Here is a 23,422-nt window from a genome sequence, read left to right as displayed (position 1 = left end):
CTGCACCACCCTAGGGTCCCCTAGCTTTCATTTTTAAAGTCCATTTTTAAAAGGGGCCATTTCTCTTCTACTTCATATAAAACTTTTTCCTTCTTCAGAATTCAAGCAGCCAGTTGTCTCCCCGTCCACCCTTGCTCTCCCTTGTCCACTGAGCAAGCACTGGGGTTTTGTCTTCTCCTGTATGCCATTCCCTGCTGTCTTGAATGACTTGATCATGTTTGTGGTTGATTCTTCAATACTCTGATGTCAGGGTTACTTGCCTTTCTAGGGTCCAGGGATGGGAGCCCTACACAGTGAATAATCTAGTCTTGCGGCCACACCCTGGCCTTTGCTCAGCCTCTGAAATGGCAGACCTCACTGCCGCTCATAGGTGCATGTTCTCTCTGTACCTTGTCCTCGTCACTCCCTTAAACCTGCTGAGAGCTCCTGCTCACCAGTCTTCTCTCCTGACCATCCTGCCGACCTCCCCGGCTTCCCGTTTTGTCTAGCTCACCTGGACCCAATTGTGGTTACACCAGGGTTTCTGTTTGCCTGTCGGCAGTCTCAGATCCCTCACCACTGTTTCCCGCTCCTGCAGCCTTGGACCAGCCATTGGCCTTCTCCTTTGCTGCAGCCAGGGCTACCCAGTGATGCTGGACAAGGTGGTTCCCAGTGCATTCATGCCATTTGACTCTCTCCTGGCCTGAAGCCCCTGTCAGAGCCCTCTCCATGTCCTCATTGCCCTCCACTCTGGTCCTCACAGTGGCAATGGCAGACTTCAGACTCTGACCTTGGCCACTTTGCTGTTCCTCCGTCCTCTACAGATGGGCTCCCGGCAGAGGCTTTCCTTCCTGTTCCCCAGGGAGCACTGGGGGTGTGAGTGTGAGCTTACTCATCGTGGCTACCTCATTGGTACCTTCCCATCCTCCCTTTCGTCTTACATGTGTCAGAGGAACCTGTGGTCTTCTGGGACTCTTGGGTGAGTGGTCCTGGCACCTCTGGTTTTGATTAGCAGTCCTCTGGGGTTTTGCTCAGTGAGTTGTCATCTCTTGCTTCAGCATTTTCAAATTCTCCCTCTCTACTGGCTCCTCTTCAGCCCTTTACCTCCCAGCTGTGCTATGACAACCTTCAATGGGGCCCATTTTCTGTCTCTGCTAGAGTTTGGGCAGCCTGAGGTTTACCATGACATGACATGACACATTTCCCAGGGTAAAGGGTGGCTCATGGTACCAGGTTCCTTTTGCTTCCTCTTGAAGTCCCCATGGGCCAGCAGCCTTGTAATAGATTTGATTCTGCTGTGTGACCCAGGGTCATCTCTTTGGTGGCACACACCCACAGGGTGACAAGTGGGACATTCTTATGGCTCAGCCTCAGTGAGTTCTTTCACTGTTCTGTCCCCTTGGGCTTTATAATTTCCCACTTGCCCTGGTTTATCTGCTTGCTTTTGGGGAAGACTCTCCAAATATAGAAACTTCCAATATCTGGTGGCCAGACACATCAGCTGATGCTGGGCCTCTTGAGGTGCTTTGTGCTGCCAGCAGGACGGCTGGACTGCTGTCTGCTGCAGTGGTGTATCTCGTAAGCCTTGGCCTTCAGGCCTCCAAGAGGGTCACACCAGCTAGGGCTACACTCTCTGTGGGCACTTCTCCATTCACAAATAGCCCCTCAGGTACCTGTGGACAGCCCGGACCAGCCCTAGGCCTCCCTAGGCTCCATCCGCCAAGTTCAGTGCCACCAGCTGATAGCAAGCCCCTGTCTGCCTCTTCTCCATGCACTTCTAGTTCTTACCCAGCAGTCAGGATGTGTCATGTCAGGAGCTTCCCTGTCACCACTGGCATCAGTCCTTGCTCTCCACCCCCAGCCACAGGTCACCCAGGCATGCACACAGCATTTGGCGTTGGCAAGGTCTCTGCTGTGTCTGGGGCTGCACTCCAACCTTGGGGTTGCAGAGGGCCAGTGTGTCTCATGCTGATGCTGAGCCTGGTATGGTGGACCCTGATCCTCTCCTGGCATTTTTCCCTACTGCTGTAACATGCACCGCTGTTGCCCTGGTCTTTGACACCTGAGGCTGGACAAAGAAACTTTTTGTTTCATGTGGGAGATCTGGATTTTGGGAATCAGGTTAACCCCAGCCTTTCTAAGTACCCCCTGTTTTTTGTCTTTAATTTTCTCATTAATTGTTTCTCATTGCCTGTTCTTCATTATGATTTTACCAACCCTATCGAGCAGACCATGAGAGACCTCTTAGCAGCTTGTTCTAGCTGCTGCTTAGGGTCAGATCTGTTGGAGATGTTGTTGATGGGTTTCCTGGAGGCCCAGCTGGAGAGGAGACCAGGAGGTTGCCAGGGAGGGTTTATCCACATTCCTGAATGAAGACCGCTGGTTCTCAGTGCAACAGTATCCCCAGATTTGGGGTTGAGCTGCATGCTCTGTGAATGGACTATGTTTACTCTGTGCCAACCATAGGCTATTGACCCAGTACATTTCATAGTTCAGGGCCCTGGGAGTATATGGTGTTTATAGTCAGGGAAGGCCGGAGAGAACAGTAAATTTGCAAAGGTGTTTCATGCCCAGGCACATAGAGGTAGAAGATTATAGAAATGCCCCTGGGGACCCCTGGGTGGCTCAGCGGTTTAGCGCCGCCTTCAGCCCAGGGCGTGACCCCGGAGTCCCGGGATCACAAGTCCCACATCAGGCTCCCTGCATGGAGCCTGCTTCTCCCTCTGCCTATGTCTCTGCCTCTCTCTCTCTCTGTCTCTCATGAATAAATAAATAAAATCTTTAAAAAAATGCAGAACCTGTTTCAGTAGTCCTGAGATGGACCTGACAGTCTGCTTTAAAAAAAAAAAAAAAAAAAGAAATGCCCCTGGAGTTAGGAATGTACTTGGCCTTGCTACATGACAACTTCCACTTGTCATCAGCAGGGTTTAGTCAGTGAGAAGTCCTGCACATGAAATTTCCCAGAACCAGCTTGTGAGCTCTGCAGGAAAACCAGTTCATACTTTATAACCAAACCAGCATTATTACATCTTTGAACAGATGTAGCTCTGAGTGGTTGTAGCTATATTTGCAGAGCTGAACCTCCTTGAGTGATGATTCACCATCATAAGGACCAGCGGGCTGAATTTCCCCACAGAATCCTAGCTTCTAAAGAAGAGAGAACTTGTCTGGGATAGTCAGAACTCAGACTGTATTTTATAAAGGTGATTCTGGAAGCATTTCCACAAAATGTATTCATGTCAGTGCTTTAGAACTACACTTAGGACACTAAGCTTGGACCTCTAAGTGTACCCCACAGAGAGTTGCCTCTCTTCCATTCACTGTAAACTTGTAGTTGGCACAGACTGTGCTTCTGCTCTGTATTCTCAAGGTCTAATACACAGAAAGGTGCTCAGTAAATGATGCTTTGTGAGCAAATGAGATGCAGACATTCATTTTCTGGTTTATGGTTATACCTTGTTTGTTGTTAAAAGTCATGCAAAGTGTTACCTTGCATTTGGGTGGCCTGAAACCCTCACATAAGGAACAGCTTAATACCAGTGGAAAAGAAATCTTCAAACATGATTGAGCTTTCTTAATCATTTCCAATTAAAACTTTATTAATCCTAGGTAGTAGGAAAGCTGTTATTAAGGACATTATAACACATTTATAGGATGTTGGTTAACAGTTTAATATTTTAAGAGGCAAGTACATTCTGAGGACAAATATTAGATTATGTTCAAATCCCTTAGAGTCGGTAGCATTTCCAGGTATTAACAAAGGTCAACCAAGCTTCTAAAATGTTTCTCTCTGACATTTGGGTTCTGGGAACTACTATGTATTATTCTTTTTCAGTCAGTAGAGCTTTTGAGCCACAAAATATTTAACATCCAGTGAATTCATCTAGTGGTTATAAATTGGTAGGTGGTGGTTTGAATATAACTTTGATTCTTCTGAAAGGTACTTTTAGGGTTTCAGCCTATCTAGTTTGATCATTCTGTGTACATTTTTTAAAAAACAAATCTGTATTTGGCATTTTCATTAAGAAAAAGGCAAATAATCTAATACACATGGGTAAAAGAGATAATCAGGCAGTTCATAGAGGAAACACTGGTAAGCTTCATAAGTATGGAAGAGATTCTTCAATTGTATTGCAAATTATAACCATAATGAAATAACTTTTCATTCTATTTCACTGGAAAAAAGTCATGAGCTTTAGAGAGATGTGAGGCCCAGAGAAAGCTTACACCTTTCCACTGTGCTGATGAGAGGGGGAAGGAGGCAGGTGGGCAGCATCTGTTGAGGTCAATATGCTCATGCCTGGGACAGGTAATCCCCTTTTGCATATGTACTCCAGAACAAGTTTTAGCTACAAACACTAGGACGCTTGTGCAGAAACGTCATAGCATCTGTGTTTGTAGTAGCATGTGCTAGGAAATTACCTAAGCCTCTGTCACCTGCAGAATAGGTAAATAGATTGTGATCAGTTAAAGTTGGGATGCATCAGCGAAAATATATGATTACTATACAATCATTGTAGACAAATATCTCACCATGGTGTGGAAGATTACATATGGTGTGCTGCCACTGAGACAGACATGGAAGATTGAGTTGTTGAGCTCTGCACATGTGCTGTGAGAAAGTATCTAGAAGTGTGTGGCTCTGTCACATGACAAATGGAGCTGTTGGCTCCCACCTCCCTGGAGCGTCTATGGCTATGTTCAGACATGGTTCACAAAGGGAATTTGACTATGGTGATAAGATTTTTTTTCTTAACCAGGGAGGTGGGTATTGTATTCTTTATATCTTTTTGTGGGCCTTTAATGTTACATAGTAGATAAAAAGTTATCGATGTTTGGTTAGGGTTACATACACTGGTTTTTAGGTTCTAACTCAATGAGGGGGACACAGAATCTGAAACAAGTAGGTTCTGTAGTTAATTACTGTATTTAAAAACAACAACAACAACAACTTAATCCTAAAATTTGTATGGAACCACAAAAGATCCCAAATAGCCAGAGTCACCTTGAAAAGGCAAACAAAATTGGAGGCATCACAATTTCAGACTTCAAAGTTATAGCACAAAGTTATAGTGAACAAAACAGTATGGTAGTGGCACAAAAACAGACACATAGATCAGTGGAACAGAGTAGAGAACCCAGAAGTAAATCTACAACTATATGGTCAATTAATCTTCGACAGAGAAGGAAAGAGCAATCAATGGAAAAGAAGACAGTGTCTTTAACAAATGGGAAGACTGGACAGTAACATGCAAAAGAATAAAACTGGGCTACCTTCTTACACCATACACAAAAATAAATCAGAACGGGTTAAAGACCTAAATGTGAGACCCAAGAAACATAAAAATCCCAGAGGAGGCACAGTAAGTTCTCTGACATTAAGTTGCCTGTGGCAACTTCTTTTTAGATATATCTCCTGAGGCAAAGGAAACAAAAGGAAAAATAAACTATTGGGACTTCATCAAAATAAAAAGCTTTCACATGGCTAAGGAAACAGTCAATAAAACTAAAAGGCAACCTATGGAATGGGAGAAGATATTTGCAAATGGCATATTTGACAAAGGGTTAGTATCCAAAATATATAAAGAACAGTTACAACTTAACACCCCAAAAACAATCTAATTTAAAAAATAGGCAGAAGGCATGGATAGACATTTCTTCAAAGAAGACATACAGATGGCCAACAAACGTGAAAAGATGTTCAACGTCAATTATCATCAAGGAAATGCAAATTGAAATGACAATGTGATATCACCTCCCACCTGTGAGAATGGCTAAAATCAACACAAGGAAAAACCAGTGTTGGTGAGGGTGTAGAGAAAGGGAAACCTTCATGCACTGTTTTTTGTTTTCTTTTTAAGATTTTATTTATTTATTTGAGTGACAGAGTACAAGCTGGGGAAAAGCAGAGGGAGAGCAGGCTCCTCACTGAGCAAGGAGCTCGACACAGGGCTCAATCCCAGGATTCTGGGATCCTGACCTGAGCCGAAGGTAGATGCTTAACTGATGAAGTCATCCACGTGCCCCAACCCTTGTGTTACTGTTAGTGGGAATGCAAACTGGTATAGCCACTCTGGAAAACAGTATGGAGGGGTCACAAAATTTAATAATAGAGTCATTCTACAATTCAGCAATTGCACTACTAGGTATTTACCCAAAGAATGCAAAGGGATATATGCACCCTGATGTTTATAGCAGCATTATCCATGATGGCCAAGTTACCGAAGCAGCCCAAGTGTCTATCCACTGATGAATGGATAATAATGGTTATGTACACAACAGAATATTACTCAACCATCAAAAAAGAATGAAATCTTGCCATTCACAATGACATGGATGGAGCTAGAGGGTATTATGCTAAGTACAGTAAGAGAAAGATAAATATATGATCTCACTCATATGTGGTATATAAGAAACAAATGAACAAAGGGACAAAAAAGGCAAACCAAGAAACGGACTCAACTATAGAGAATACACTGATGGTCACCACAGGGGAGGTGGGTGAGGGGGTGGGGGGTGGGGAAAAAGGGGATGGGGAGTCATGAGTGCACTTGTGATGAGCACCAAGGGATGTATGGTAGTGCTGAATCACTATATTGTACACCTGAAACTAATATTACACTGTATGGTAACACTAGAATTTAAATTAAAACTTAAAAAAATTTCATTCGACAGGCACTTGCTCCTGCAATTGACCCCTAGTAAATGCTCAATGAAATAAAAAAAAAAAAAAAAAAAGAAAAGAAAAAAAAGATGCTTGGGTGGGTCATTCAGTTAAGGATCTGACTCCTGGTTTTGACTCTAGTCATGATCTCAAGGTCTTAGGATTGAGCCCCATGTTGGGCTCCATGCTCAATGGGGAGTCTGCTTGGGACTCTCCCTCTCCTGCTGCCCTCCCACACCCCTGTGCATGCGCTCTCCAGCTCACTCACTTAAATATTTTTTTCTTTCAAGATTTTATTTATTTATTAGAGAGAGTGAGTGAGTGAACATAGCAGGGACAAGAAGGAGAAGCAGGTTCTCTCAAACCAGGGAGTCCAATGCAGAGCTCAATCCCAGGACCCTGCGATGATGACCTGCGGTGAAGGCAGACATTTTACCAGCTGAGCCACCCACATGCCCCAGTAAATAAATGTTTTTAAAAAAAAGTTTAGGCCTCTTGGTCTGAAATGTCTGACTGTATTGCTGTACTATTTGCCTCTCTCTGAAACTGCATATGCAGTCATCTGTAAGAGTTTTATTGCTCACTGTTCCTTAGCATTACATGATGGTGCTAATTTGGTTACTTTAGATTTTACTCCAGATGAACAGTTGGTGGCTTTTGTTTCTGGAGGGTGGACATCACAGTAGTGCCTTTTTCTTTATTTTAATTGCTGGTTTGTTTTGAAGTACCGGGTATGTTTGTTCTTTGTTACTTCCGTTGTAATTTCGAGATGAATACAATAGTTGAGTTGCATCACCTTTACTTCTAATGACTCAGCGTTGTCCATCACACTGTCAGGAGGGCTTTCTGACTTCCTACCAGGCCAGCCTCCTCAACCCCAGGCCTGCTGTAGCTAGGTGAAGACCGTGTCCTTGAAAGAAAGCTGCTCGTGTTGCTTTTGTAGCATTTCAAGTTTGCCGGTATCTCTGTTAGCTTTCTCTCCTTTCATTGCCAATGTCAGCTTTATCTGTAATTCCAAGGCTGCAGAGCCTGGCCAATTGCTGCTTCGAGCCTGTAAGCCCATTTATAACAAATACTCTGCTTAGGTTTGTGGTAGGAAGCAAAATTTGCCTACCCTTTTTGTCACTGGAATAAAAAGTCTGATTCCTAGTTCTATGGTAGTTTGGGGAAGGACATTTACTTTTAATACCTCAATGCCAGAAGAGTGGACTGAATGCGCAGTTTCTCTTGAGTTTGCAATTGGAAACATGATACATTATTTACAAAATATTTGTGGTTAGGATAGAAATCTTGGAACAGAAAGCACTTGCATAAGGAATGAAAGTTTTCTGGGTTTATTGTTTGCTAAGTCCTCTGTGACCTTGGAGCACTCTCTGGTCTTCTGTGAGATGTAGCCTAGCAATGGCATGAGGTCTCAGGTGGTTCTGTGGTCACTGCAATGACATCTGTTCCACTCTAGCTTCTTAACAATGGCTGACTTTGACCAAATATGAATTTTAAAGACATTTATCAATTTGGTGAGTCCTTTTTGCTGCCTTAAAGTTAAATGGCAGTTGGTGAAGAATTTCAACTGAATGTATTTCCTAGAATTTGCCCTATATTCTAGTTATCACCCCAATGTTAATTTTGCCTTTAAGATTTAAAGATTAGCTAACTTTATTTTCATTTTCTAAGGCAAGGGTTGCAAATTTTTTCTGGAAAAGGCCAGATAGAAAATATTTTAGGCTCTGTGGGCCATACGATCTCTGTAACTCTGACTCACCTGAATTGTAGCATGGAAGCAACATGGGCAGCACATTTAATTTTAAGGACTTCCAACTACCTGTGTTGGTGATCTGAAGTAAGAACTTCACTTTTAGAATCCTGGATTGGAGGCTCCAGAAAGTTGTAGTTAAAGTGCTGAATTTTCCTCATGAGTACAACTTTTAAATAGCTCTTAATAACTCATTAAACAGATTACTAGTGAATAGACTTTGGATATGTATAAAAATTGTCAGGAAAACTTGAAAGGACTTGCAAGTTTGGCTCATTCTGTGGCCTGTGAGGAGGCTGAGGATCATAGTCTGAGAAGCGGGCATCATTGCTCTCGAGGGTGCTAGTCTAGTGTTGTCTTCTTGAACCTGGTAGCATTGCCTTGCCTTTGAAAATGCTCATCTAAATACGGGGAGAGAAAGACCGTTTCTGCATGCTTTGCCTGGCAGAGGCTCTCAGTCACTGGGGGTTGGTTCACTTTTCCATATTTAACCTGCATGCTTACCATGTCCCAGGTCCTGAATAAGCCATGGAGCCTAGAAACCAGCTGTTTGTTTGTTTGTTTGTTTGTTTGTTTTAAGACTGTTTTTATTTGTGTGTGAGAGAGATAGAGAGCATGAGTGGAGAGGGGAGGGAGAAGCAGACTCTTGCTGAACAGGGAGCCCAACATGGATGGGGCTTGATCCCAGGACGCCGGGATCATGACCTGAGCTGAAGCCAAATGCTTCACCGACGGAGCCACCCAGGCGCCCTGAAACCAGCTATTTTAACAAAAAACTGTAATAAGCACTTTCTGTGGCGTGCATGGATGCGCCTCCCACAGTTTATTTAATCAGGCCCTTGTTAATGGACTGAATGGCTGTTACTGATTTTCTTCTGTCTCAGGCTCCAGTGTGTCTTGGCATGACGCTGTTACTGATCCCATCTTTATTTAAAATTTGATTGTATTGCTTATTATAGAATTTTTGCAGTAGTTTTGTTTTTGTTTTTAGACATTTGGATTACAATACATTTAAAAGATCCTGGTTACTGAACTGAATGTTTTGGCACCCCTTACATTTGCCCCCAAAACAAGTGTCTTACTCTCTACACCCTACTGGGCCCTGCTGGTTAAGTATTCCATTGTACCCTGATATTGCAGGTCTTTGTTGGACTCAGGATTCCGTTAGCTTTTGCTGAAGAGAATGACTGTCCTAGCAGGTAGTTAACTTTACCTGACTCTTCAACCCTGGCTCCCTTGAGGTGATCGATCAAATTTGTGTCCCGTCCTTGGTTTCCCAGTTCCCACTCCTCGGGACCTCTTGTCTGGCCTCCCTCTTTCCCTCTGCCCTGGCTCTGTTCGGCTCTGTTGGGTACCTGTCCTTACCTCATGGCCCTTGTGTCAGTTACCCTGAACTTTCACTCTGTGATTGTTAACAGTTCAATTTTTTTGTTAAGTTTTAGGTTCTCCTTTGAATCACTGGGTATTTATAATAGTAGCTCCTTGATGGTATTTAGAATTTCTTTTTATATTATTTATACTTGCTAAACATACCCATTTTCTATTCTGTAACTGATATTTCTATTATCTGACAGTTCTTTTTTTAGTTTTGGCTCTCATTGATTCTTTGTGCTGTTGCTTATGGGATCTTGTTTTTCATGGTTTTGTGATTTTTGTTATGAACCCACGTTTGTTAGTACTCTGTGGGAATTTTGAAGACCAGGTTGAGGAACCTTTCCTTCAAGAGGATGTTTACTTTGGCTAGGCAGCTGAAGGAGCTCCTATCCCAACTCTCCTTTTTTTTAACTTTTGTTTTAGTTTTTAGGAGAGAGGTGAGGAAGGACAGAGAGAGAGAATCTTAAACAGGCTCCATGCCTAGTGTGTGAGCCTTACACAGGGCTCGATCTCATAACCCTGAGATCATGACCCAAGCCCCAAACCAGGAGTCAGACCGTAACTGGCTAAGCCACCCAGGTGCCCCTCCCAACTCTCCTTTGTATTAAAATAATTGGCTTGTGGATTTTCAGGCCATAAAGTATGGATTCATGCCAAGCATGAAAGCTTACTCTTCCCTGGCTTTGTGTGGGGGTCTGTGACCTGAGTTCCTGTCTTACATTGGTCTGAGGCTTTTCCTTCTGTCACTCTGCACAAAGCCACTCTGTTGCTCTGAGCTATGTGCTTCTGGAATCTGTCCTCTCCAGCACACGCCTCCCTGAATTTGCACTCTTACCCAGTTCCTGATCAGGGATGTTTTCCCTTGACTTCTCACAAGCTCATCTATTCTTTCAGGGGTTTGCAAAATCTTTGTGTAGCCTTTTTAAAAAATTGCTTTGCAGTGTGAAGTTTTGGGATCTTTGTATTCTGCAGTATTGTTAAAAACCTTGTCCAATCCATGAGCATGGAATATTTTTTCCATCTCTTTGTGTCTTCCTCAGTTTCTTTCAGAAGTGTTCTGTAGTTTTTAGGGTATAGATCCTTTACCTCTTTGGTTAGGTTTATTCCTAGGTATCTTGTGCTTTTGGGTGCAATTGTAAATGGGATTGACTCCTTAATTTCTTTTTCTTCAGTCTCATTGTTAGTGTATAGAAAGGCCACTGATTTCTGGGCATTGTCTTTGTATCCTGCCACATTGCCAAATTGCTGTATGAGTTCAAGCAATCTTGGGGTGGAGTCTTTTGGATTTTCTATGTACAGTATGTCATCTGCAAAGAGAGAGAATTTGACTTCTTCTTTGCCAATTTGAATGCCTTTTATTTCTTTTTGTTGTCTGATTGCCGAGCCTAGGACTTCTAGTACTATGTTTTTTTGTTTTTTTTTGTTTTTTTTTTAGTACTATGTTGAATAACAGAATTAATATTGTGAAAATGTCAATGCTACCCAGGGCAATTTACACATTTAATGCAATCCCTATCAAAATACCACGGACTTTCTTCAGAGAGTTGGAACAAATAATCTTAAGATTTGTGTGGAACCAGAAAAGAACTCGAATAGCCAGGGGAATATTGAAAAAACCAGAGCTGGGGGCATCACAATGCCGGATTTCAAGTTGTACTACAAAGCTGTGATCATCAAGACGGTGTGGTACTGGCACAAAAACAGACACATAGATCAATGGAACAGAATAGAGAACCCAGAAATGGGCCCTCAACTCTATGGTCAACTAATATTCGACAAAGCAGGAAAGACTATCCACTGGAAAAAGGACAGTCTCTTCAATAAATGGTGCTGGGAAAATTGGACATCCACATGCAGAAGAATGAAACTAGACCACTCTCTTTCACCATACACAAAGATAAAGTCAAAATGGATGAAAGATCTAAACGTGAGACAAGGATCCATCAAATCCTAGAGGAGAACACAGGCCACACCCTTTTTGAACTTGGCCACAGCAACTTCTTGCAAGATACATCTATGAAGGCAAGGGAAACAAAAGCAAAAATGAACTATTGGGACTTATTCAAGATAAAAAGCTTCTGCACAGCAAAAGAAACAGTCACAAAAGACAGTCTACAGAATGGGAGAAGATATTTGCAAATGACATATCAGATAAAGAGCTAGTATCCAAGATCTATAAAGAACTTATTAAACTCAACAGCAAAGAAACAATCCAATCATGAAATGGGCAAAAGACATGAACAGAAATCTCACAGAGGAAGACATAGACATGGCCAACGTGCACATGAGAAAATGCTCTGCATCACTTGCCATCAGGGAAATACAAATCAAAACCACAATGAGATCCCACCTCACACCAGTGAGAATGGGGAAAATTAACAAGGCAGGAACCACAAATGTTGGAGAGGATGTGGAGAAAGGGGGACCCTCTTACCTTGTTGGTGGGAATGTGAACTGGTGCAGCCACTCTGGAAAACTGTGGAGGTTCCTCAAAGAATTAAAAACAGAGCTACCCTCTGACCCAGCAACTACACTGCTGGGTGTTTACCCCAAAGATACAGATGCAAGTGAAACTCCAGGACACCTGCACCCCGATGTTTATAGCAGCAATGTTCACAATAGCCAAACTGTGGAAGGAGCCTTGGTGTCTATTGACAGATGAATGAATAAAGAAGCTGTGGTAAAAAAAAAAAAAAAAAAAAAAAAAAAAAAAAAAAAAAGGATGTGGTCTATGTATACAATGGAATATTACTCAGGCATCAGAAAGGACGAAGATGACCATTTGCTTCGACGTGGATGGAACTGGAGGGTATTATGCTGAGTGAAATAAGTCAATTGGAGGACAAACATTATATGGTCTCATTCATTTGGGGAATATAAAAAATAGTGAAAGGGATTAAAGGGGAAAGGAGAGAAAATGAATGGGAAATATCAGAGAGGGAGACAGAACATGAGAGACTCCTGACTCTGGGAAATGAACAAGGGGTGGTGGAAAGGGAGGTGGGAAGGGGGATGGGGTGACTGGGTGATGGACACTGAGGGGGGCACTTGATGGGATGAGCACTGGTTGTAATGCTATATGTTGGCAAATCGATCTCCAATAAAAAAATATACAAAAAAAAAAACCTTGTCCAACAGTTTTCCAGTTTTCATTGGACTCTAACTTACCAGTTATGGTCAGTTCACAGGTAGCTTATAAGATCTTGTGTGACTCTGGATACTGTCTTGTCGGTTGTTAGAGATGGCCGGGGTTGGGGTGCTCTTCCTCCCCTGTGCTGTGGGGTAGACACACTTGTATGGCCTGAGCCGGCTACCCAGACATCATAGATAATGTTCAGTGACTGAAAAGATAGGATTACATTTTCAGCAGCTGAATTGAACTGTTTGAGCCCAGTATACTTCTGCATTGAGGGTTGCCTGTGTGTAAATGCAGGACCAGTTATAAAAGAGATCACTCAGTAAATGTGGTCCTGAGATTCCTGTGGGACCCTCTGTGATTGTGTACCCTGGTCCTATGTGCTCTCACAAGGTGGTTTTATGTGGCTGTGTTGCTGGAGCTTCCCACTTTCCCATAGTGTCCCGGAGATCAGTATTGTTTGACGTGCATCACCCAGCCTGCAGAGTGTCGGAAAGCCCTGTTAACCAGGAGCTGTATTTAGGGTGAGACTTCCCGTGGGCGTCACCTCAATCTGTCTTCTTTATGTTCCAGGTTACTGCTGATGTCCCTGTACAATGTGAGCATCAACCTGAAAGGCTTGAAGTACATCAGTGAGAGCCCAGGATTCATCCCACTGCTGTGGTGGCTTTTGAGTGGTGAGGACAGGCTTTCCCTGTACATTTTCTCATACAGCATGGGCACCTGGTCCGCTGTGGCTGGAGGAAGGTGTAAAGTATTAGAAATAGGGGTTGATTGTCCTAAGGTGTTAGTGGTTTTTTTTTTTTTTTAAGTTTTATTTATTTATTCATGAGAGACACAGGGAGAGAGAGAGAGAGAGAGAGAGAATGGCAGAGACACAGGCAGAAGGAGAAGCAGGCTCCATGCAAGGAGCCCGACGTGGGGCTCCATCCTGGGTCTCCAGGATCAGGCTCTGGGCTGAAGGCAGGCGCTAAACCACTAAGCCACCCAGGCTGCCCTGTTAGTGTTTTTTTTTTTTTTTTTTAATTTTTTTTTTTAGATTTTTATTTATTTATGATAGTCACAGAGAGAGAGAGAGAGAGAGGCAGAGACATAGGCAGAGGGAGAAGCAGGCTCCATGCACCGGGAGCCTGATGTGGGATTCGATCCCGGGTCTCCAGGATCGCGCCCTGGGCCAAAGGCAGGCGCCAAACCGCTGCACCACCCAGGGATCCCTGTTAGTGTTTTTTTAAAAGAGATTTCAAACTAGAGAGAACTCAGTGGTATGCTAGGTTGTTTCTAGTTTTGTTTCTGAAGTACTGCTTTCAGTTAGTTATGATTCTGTGACACAGAGAAATTATCTTTTAAAAATTATTTTAATTTTAATTTTTTAAAATATTTTTATTTATTTGAGAAAGAGAGAGAGAGAGAGAGAGAGAGAGAGGGAGAGCATGCACCCAGAAGCATAAGGGAGGGGCAGAGGGAGAAGCTGACTCCCTACCAAGCAGGGAGCCTGATGCGGAGCTTGATCCCAGGAACCTAGAGTCACAACCTGAGCCAAAGGCAGACACTTAATCAACTGAGCCACCCAGACACCCCAAAAGAGAAACTGTCTTAACAGCTGGCAGAGGACATTCAGCTGTCCCTTTTTCTGTGGACAAAACAGTGCTGTGGGTTGTCTGGGGCTCTGAATGTCAGATGAAAGAATGTGGGGAAAAAGAAATATGAGGGATGCCTGGGTGGCTCAGCGGTTGAGCCTCTGCCTTTGACTCAGGGTGTGATCCTGGGATTCCAGGATCGAGTCCCACATTGGGCTCCCTGCATGGAGCCTGCTTCTCCCTCTGCCTGTGTCTCTGCCTCTGTCTCTCTCTCTCTCTCTCTCTCTGTGTCTCTCGTGAATAAATAAATCTTTAAGAAAATCTGAGATTGCACCTCTGAAGTCCCATATGTGTTATGTGTATATGGGTTTTTTGTTATCTCTAAAATAAAAGCTCTTTCTACTGTATCTTTTCTCTGTGATCACCAATTTATTTATCTATTTTTACTTTTTAAAATTTTCATCCCAATGTAAGTAACATACAATATTATATTAGTTTAGATGTACAGTATAGTGGTTCAGCACTTCTCTCATCATCAAGATAAGTGTATTTTTACTCTCCATCACCTCTTTCCCGCAGCCCCTACTTACCTCCCCTCTGGTAATCATCAGTTTGTTTTCTATAGTTGAGTCTGTTTCTTTGTGTCTTTTTATCCCCCTTTGCTCATTTGTTTTGTCTCTTAAATTCCACATATAAGTGAAATCATGTGGTATTTGTCTTTCTCTGACTGACTTATTTCACTTAGCATCATACCCTTTAGCTCCATCCATGTTGTTGCAAATGGTAAGATTTCATTCTTTTTATGGCTAATATTCCATTGTATATATACTACAACTTCTTTATCCATCTTCAGTTGATAGATACTTGGGCTGTTTCCATAATTTGGCTGTTGTGTACATTAGCCAAATTACCTACATCTCAGGCTGTTGCCCTGAGAAGCTTTTTATCTTGATGAAGTCCCAGTAGTTCATTTTTGCTTTTGTTTCCCTTGCCTCAGGAGACATATCAAAAATGTTGTTAGAATCAGTGTCTGACCACAAATTTAACCTGATTTTGTCCCAATTTGCTCATGATAACTTTTAACACTATGTATTCAGTAGGTACATATTTCACTTAGGTGTGCAAAAAATGGACTTTCCTTATTTTTTCGTAATTTGGATTGATCTCTATTTGAGCTTCAGTTCCACTTGGTGATGAATGCTTATTTTATGTAACAGATTTTTTGAATTGTAATTGATATGCAATTAACTGCCCACATTTAAGGGAAAAAATTGATTAAGTTTTGATATAAATATACACCTGTAAAATCATCACCTCAATAAAGGTAGTGAAGGTGAGCATCAGCCCCAAAAAGTACCTTGTGCTCCTTGGTGGTGCCTCTCCCTTACTTCCCTGCTCCCCTCTTCTCAGACACCTATTCACCCCCTTTCTGTACTATAAATTAGTTTTCATTTTCCATGTGTTTATATAACTGGCATCATATGTCTTGTACTCTGTCTGCCTAGTTTTTCTCATTCAACATATTTATTTTGAGATCCAACTATGTTATTTTGGGATAACAGTTGATCATTTTTTATTGCTAAATAGTGTTCTATGCTGTGGGTATACCATATTGCTTTACTTATTCAGGTGTTGATAGACATTTGGATTGTCTCTAGGTTTTAGCTATTATAAGTGAAGCTGCTATGAACATTCTAGTATGTCTTTACATTGACATATGCTCTCATGTCTCTTGGGTAAATACCTAGGAGTGGAATGTCTGGGTATGTGGTGTATGCTACCATTTAGCACACCCTAGAGTGGTGTGTCAGTGTTCCAGCTGATGTGTGTCCTTGTTGGGGCTTGTGTGGCCTCTGTTTAACTTTAGACACTCCATCAGGGGCATAGTGGCACCTTGTTGTGGTCTTAATTTGCATTTTTATTATGACTAATGATGCTGAGCATCTTTTTATGTGCTTATTTCCCACCCACATATCTTCTCTGATAAGATATCTTTTCATATCTTTTGCCCATCTTTAAAAAAATTGAGTTGTTTTAATTGAATATCAAGAGTTTTCTTTTGTGTATTCCAGATACAAATCCAGATATTGGATACAAATGCAAATATTTTCTCCTGGTCTGTGGTTTGTCTTTTCATTTTCTTAAGAGCATCTTCAAAGAATGGAGGTTCTTAATTTTTAAAAATATTTATTTATTAGTTAATTTATTATTTTAGAGTGAGAGTGTGAGCAAGAGCAAGAGTAGGGAGAGAGGCAGAGAGAGAGGAAGAAAGAGAATCTCAAGCAGACTCCCCACTGAGCACGGAGTCCAGTGTGGGGCTCAGTCTCACGACCCTGAGAGCATCACCTCAGCTGAAATCAAGAGTTGGACACTTAACTGACTAAGCCACCTAGGCTCAGTTTCTTAATTTTGATGAAGTTTAACTTATTGTTTTTTTTTTTTAAAGATTTTATTTATTTCTTAGAGTACACAAGTGAAGGGGAGGGGCAGAGGGAGAGAGAAGCTGACTCCCCACTGAGCAGGGAGCCCAATGTGGCACTTGATCCCAGGACTCCAGGATCATGGCCTGAGATGAAAGCAGATGCTCAACCTAATGAGCCACCCAGGTGCCCCTTACCTTATTCTTTTTCTTTAATGAATTGTGCTTTTGGGGTAGCTTTGTCTAACTCAAGATCACAAAGTTTCTTAAATTTGTTATTCTTCAGTAGTTCTATAGTTCTACATTTTACATTCAGGTCTATGATCTGTTTTGGATTAATACTGGCATGTAGTAAGAGGTGGGAGTCCCAGTTCTTTTTTTACATAAGGCTGCCTGGCTGATGTGATGCTGTTTGTTGTGAAGGCTCTTTTCTCCACCCGATAACCTCTGCACCTGTGTTGAAAATCACATGCCAGTGTATGTGAGGGTGAGGTTTTGGCTCACTCTTCTGTTCCATGGATACATTTTTGTATCATTATGCCAATACCATACTCTATAATAAATCTTTTTTTTAATAATAAATTTATTTTTTATTGGTGTTCAATTTGCCAACATACAGAATAACACCCAGTGCTCATCCCGTCAAGTGCCCCCCTCAGTGCCCGTCACCCATTCACCCCCACCCCCCTGCCCTCCTCCCCTTCCATCACCCCTAGTTCGTTTCCCAGAGTTAGGAGTCTTTATGTTCTGTCTCCCTTTCTGATATTTCCCACACATTTCTTCTCCCCAAAGTCATTTACTGTAAATCCTCCAACACTTTTAATTTTTCAAAGTTGTTTTGGCTATTTCTAAGTTCTTTGCATTTCCAGATATATTGAGAATCAGTTTGTCACTTTCTACCAAAAAAACACCTGGTTGAGAATTTTATTGGGATTATGTTGAATTGACATTTTATTTGAGGAGAATTGACGTTTTAGCAATATTGCATCTTCCAATATTCATGAATTCCAATATTCATGATCCATGAACATGGTATATATGTCCATTTATTTAGATATTGTTGGGAGACAGGGGTCTCTCATGTTTCTTTATGTCTTAAGAGCAGAGGAACTGACCTCTTTTGTTCCTTACTATCTTTGCAAGAATGCTTATATAGTGAGCACCCATTATAGGTAGAGGTACTATCTCTATACAGAGCAAAGGGTGGGTTTGTTTATAAGCATGCAGTAAGGATAATGCTTCCTTCTAGGGCAAAGTTTAGGTAGGCTTACCACCCATTATGAAAGATATGGGGTTCCTAAGCTTGTGTAATGCAACTCATGGCCTGTGCATGGCCCTATGGAATTGGGTCTCATTGAACTGGCCCAAGTGTGGGTATGGCTGTTGCTGGTGAGTGGTGCAGTTCTTTGTCTTGGACTCAGGAAGCTGATGTGTCTCCTGCCAGCACTCGTGAAACTATAGCCTGCTGACCTCTGTCCCAGTTGGGCTCCAGACCCTATCTCCTGGCCAATTTGTTGGATTGCTGCTTTGTAGGAAGCACCTCAGACATGGAAGCTTTAGTCCTGGGTGACTTCTCGCCTTTGCCTGCCTGTAGGTCGGCTTGGCTTGTCCTCAGAGACGGTTATCCTGAAACCAGATGCCCTTCACTTACGCTAGCTTGCAGCCACTGAGCCCTCAGCACCTTCTGCTAGCTGTTTACTTTCTCATCAAAAGAGGGCCGTATGCTAAATGTAGGGCCCATTTTAGCTGTGGTGCTCCAGAAATTGTCTGGGCTGAAGTGACAATTGTAATGAGTCTCTAATTTATATAGCTCCCTAGGTACAAATAGCCCAAGAATGTCAGTTCCTGACTTTCACCACAGGTGCTATTCTTTGACCAACATGGTTGTTCCTGTTTAAACTTTGGGTCATGTACAATAGGAAACTGTGGTGAAGTTGCCTTAATGACACTTTTTCCCACTGTGGCATTAGGCATTCTTGTCTATGAAAATAATTGCTTGTTCTTTTGACACAGTGAGGACAGCCAAAACCCTCATAAATCCTTTGCAAGGTCATTTTGCCTGATATCTTTAGAGCTGTTATCATAGTCAAACAAAGACAAGGTCTAGTAGGCCCAGGATGTTTGACCCCTGAATTCTGTATGGAATTACTTCAGCTTAAAAATTGACATTTGTTACAGAATTTGTTGCGTATTTTGAGAGGATGAGTATGTATTTTATTATGGAATAGAGAAATAGAAGCAAAAATAGTTTTCTGAATAGTAATCCTTGCTTCTTGGTGCCCAGTGGTGGTGGTATGTTTGTTTTCAGAATTCCAGACTCTTGTAACTGCTTAGAGCTAGGAGAGAATTTGAGAACTGGCTTCTTGTACCACTTTGCTTTTGGGTAGCTCTGCTTTATGAAATATACTAGAGAAACAAAAGTCTCTTCTAGTTTTTTAGAAGATCTAGGGAAAAAGATTTCATTATTTCTCTCAGTAATTGGGTCCTTCTTTTATCAGTTCTTAGGGGATTTGATGTATTTTAAAGTGTATTGACTTTGGACATGTTTGACTCATTAAAATTGCAGATTTTCTATTTAGGAATTCACCTACCCTTTCAGAATCCCATTTTCTGATCTGCAAAGTAAAGATTTCTACCTTAAGGGTCTTAGTGTGTATTAACATGCAGCCAACACCTCAGAGTCAGTGTTAAATAGGTGTCAGTTTCCCTTTTTATGCCTCATCTAAACCTTTCATGCTGTAATGAAAACTCATTTTCTTTTATTTCTTTTGACCTAAAGGTGGCAAGTTGCTGTCCAGTACCTGTACTTGGATCCAGAGTATAGGACCAGTTGCTGTTAATCATCCCTGACTTCATAATTTCATTTCCTTTAATGTTTGTTGGATTTCATTTTCCTTCCCTTTGTTCATCTATGTGGCTGGCTTTTCCCCAGGCTTTCTCTACATTCTTAACATTCCTCATAGGTTGCAGAACTACGTGGAACACCAGTGGATGGCTGATGAGGATAGGGTGTGCTGGGATGATGACCACATGTTACAGAACTGCTAATGCAAAGGAGTATTTTGATCACACTGCTAACTTTTTAGTGCTGTATTTCCTACTATGTTCACGGTGTTGGATAGGAAGGCATTTACACCTTATACTTATTCAGGTTGTCTAAGCAGTGGGAGACTTTGGTAGTCCTACCAAAATCGTATCTGTAGCCCAAACCTCTGTCCTGAACTCCAAAAGCACATCTCCCACTATCTCCTTGCCATCTCCACATAGGCATTTAACAGCATTCACATATTTCTGTATGCATGACCCCTACCACGTATCCATACAGCCTCACATGGACACCTAAGGGACAGTGAGACTCAGTATGTTCAGACTCAGTTCCTAATCTTTCCCACACTGACCTCTTTTCACGCCTTCCTATGACAACTCTATGTTGATTTCTCAGGCCTTTAGAAACCTCAGAGTGAATCTCATCTCCTTTTCCTTTCACACCCACATCCAATCTGTTAGGAAATCTTAATGGCTCCACTTTCAAAATCTGTCCAGAATCTGACCACCATCTACCACTTCCAGCTGGTCATGAGCCTCCATCATCTGTCCTTTAAAGAACTCCAGCAGCCTCCTATAGATTTCCCTATTGTCCATCCTTGCAGGGCATGAATTGGAAGCCAAGGATAGGACAGAAGGAATCCAAGACCAACTCTCCTTATTGAAAGCAGTCAAAATGTTGAATGAGATGTAAAAAAGATACAAAAATTGCTCCTCTGAGCTAGAAAAAGAGTAACTGTATCCAAAGCCCAAAAGCTAAGTGAAAGTGGGATGCCAGAGAAGTTAAGAGACCTGAACTAACACCTGCTTTGAGGGCATTTCTCAAAATGACTTTTGGTTTCCATGGCCTCACAGAGTGTGGGGACAGGAAACGAAGCCCATGTCTCACCCCAGGTGAGTGGCCTTGTAGGGACTCCCAAAGGCATTTACCAACATTGCAGGGGTAAACTGAGGATACTCCTCCAGCCCTTGGGGACTGCAGGAAAATTGCTTTTAGGGGAAATCATTGAGAGGACATGAGGCTGGTTGAGACTTGTGAGCTGGACCCAGCAATTGGAGGCTTCTCACTCTGCACCCCATCCTTGGGATGTTTGAGCTTCTGTCTTCCCTGCTCCCACAAGTCGTCCCAAGGACATAGCCTTGAGATAGGGATGTGGTGTGGAGACCTTCTGGACGGTATGCGTGACTGAACCCACTTCGGGCTTCTATGTAAACTTTCTTTTTTTTGAAGATAGAAGTGTTTTTATGTATTTATTTATTTTTTAAAGTTTTTATTTACATTCTAGTCAGTTACAGGGTGTTATATTAATTTCAAGTGGCACAAGATAGTGATTTAGCACTTCCATACAACTCTTGGTGCTCATCATCACAAGTGCCCTCCTTCATCCTCATCTCCGGTTTCCCCCATCGCTCCATCCACTCCCCTCTGGTGACCAGGAGTTTGTTCTCTACACTTAAGAGTCTATTTGACTGTCTGTTTTTTCCTCCTTTGTTTTTGTTTTGTTTTGTTTTGTTTCTTAAATTCCACATGAGTGAGCTCGTATGCTGTTTGTCTTTCTCTGACGGACTTATTTTGCTCAGCATAGTACCCTCTAGCTCCATCCATATTGTTGCAAGTGGAGGGATTTCATGCTTTTTTTATGGCTGAGTAATTTCCATTGTATATATGTACCACCTCTTCTTTATCCATTCATCAGTCAATGGATAATCGAGACTCTTCCTAATTTGGCTATTGTTGATAATGCTGCTATAAACATTGGGGTGCATGTTAAATGTATCCTTTTTTGTATTCTTTGGGTAAATAGCTAGTGGTATAATTGCTGGAGTAGGGTAGTTCTATTTTTAATTTTTTTATTCTGGTGGGTGAGTGTGAGGACCCACAGGTCTTGTGGTTGGCCAAGACAAGCCTTGTGTATGTTCCCTTTGCTTATTAAACTTGGCCAGCAGCCAACCTTTTTCTATGGTCTTTCCTTGATAGTATAAAATACACCTTTCCTTGTGGTATAAAATAAATTTGTTTAATATGTTTCAAGAAATAAAAGAAGGGACTAATATATGAGTAAAGAGTAGGAGATTATAGAAATGGCCAGGCAGATCTGAAAAAGGACCAAATAGTAATTCTGGAGATGAACAGTGTCATGATTGCGATTATAAATTTATTAAACAGATTATATACATAGTTGAAGAGATAATTAAATTGATATAGACAGATCTGAAGAAATGATCAAGAATGAAGCACAGAGAGGGTTGGAGGATAACAGATAGGGACGTGGAGGAGAGACAAAGAATGGAACCCATGGGTAACCAGAGTTCTGGGCTAGAGGAGAGCAGGTGGGGCAGGAACCATATTGCAAGAGAGAATGGCTGAGAAGTTTGCCAAACTTGGTTACTTAATGTGAGAAGTCTGCCTGCTTGTAAGTGGGAAGTTTGAGGAAAACTCTCTCCTTGGGCACATTGTAATGAAAACCACAGAATATTAGAGATAGAGATGGTCTTAGAGGTAGGCAGACAGCAAAGTTATGGCTTCAGGGGGGTAGCTCTTAGAATTGACCCTCCTGGCAACAGTGTCCTATCTTATGCTTAGAGAGAATAGCTGCCAACCCTTGTTTGCATGTTCCTCCTCCCACAAATACTTTTCAGAGCAGGGGTGAGATGGAACTGAGGCTCTGTCTCTGGAGCCCTTCCCAGGATGTACCTAGGGAGGAGTGTGATCTCAGATAGCAAGTATGTGGGAGAGAATGAGGGACAGAGGGAGAAGCGGGTGTGTGGGTGAGTCCAAGGAAACGTGGGCTGTATGAAGCAATGGGGTTAGAGCGCCAAAGGCAGCACAGCAGCACCAGCACTGGGTGCTAGTGAGGCAGGGGCGCTGCTGTGTGAGTGGGCAGGAAGGGGGAAGCAGGGACGGCTGACTCTGGACTTCAATGATGTGGGTGCAGGGTAATGTGTGAATGTGCACCTTTAAAAAACAAAAAACACTGTAGAGTTTTGGGTTATAAAGCAGGTCTCAACCATTTCAGATGATAAGAATCCTGTGGAATATTTTCTTTGACCACAGTGCAGTGAAGCTGGAAATGAGTGAAAAAAAATTAGTAGAATCTCACATGCAGAAATTAAGTAACCCATAAGTGAAGGAAGAAATCATAAGAGAAATCAGGTATTTTGAACTAAACAATAAAAATATTACATATCAAAAATGATGAAATGCATCTAAATAAGTATTTAGTAGAAATTTTATTAGTTTAAGGAGGAAGGCAGAAATTCATGATCTGAAACATCTACCATAAAGCTTTTTTTAAAAAACTGAAACAACCCAAACAAAGTACACGGAGGAAAATAAAAGGAAAAAGCAGAAATAACCAGGCTGTTGCTAGCAGGTTCCACAGCAGCTTTGAGCTATGGAGGGAAGCATCTGGACCAACAGAGACCATGGGGTCTGAAGAATGGAGAGTGTTGGAAGCTCAGAGGCTGTGGAACT

The 23,422-nt window shown here is 42.1% G+C and overlaps 1 protein-coding gene across 2 annotated transcripts in view; it reads left to right on the top strand.

The window, feature by feature from the left end:
• Window positions 1–23,422, top strand: part of HSF2BP (heat shock transcription factor 2 binding protein) — a 102,624-nt gene that overhangs the window by 48,806 nt on the left and 30,396 nt on the right. For both annotated transcript variants that reach the window (XM_072807127.1, XM_072807126.1), the window contains one exon: window positions 13,480–13,583. In XM_072807127.1, coding sequence (XP_072663228.1) covers window positions 13,480–13,583 — 104 coding nt within the window. The remainder of the gene's footprint in view (window positions 1–13,479; window positions 13,584–23,422) is intronic.

This window comes from Canis lupus, chromosome 30 (assembly GCF_048164855.1).
Source record: "Canis lupus baileyi chromosome 30, mCanLup2.hap1, whole genome shotgun sequence".
Taxonomy (NCBI): domain Eukaryota; kingdom Metazoa; phylum Chordata; class Mammalia; order Carnivora; family Canidae; genus Canis; species Canis lupus.
This window is presented reverse-complemented; position numbering and strand designations above follow the sequence as displayed.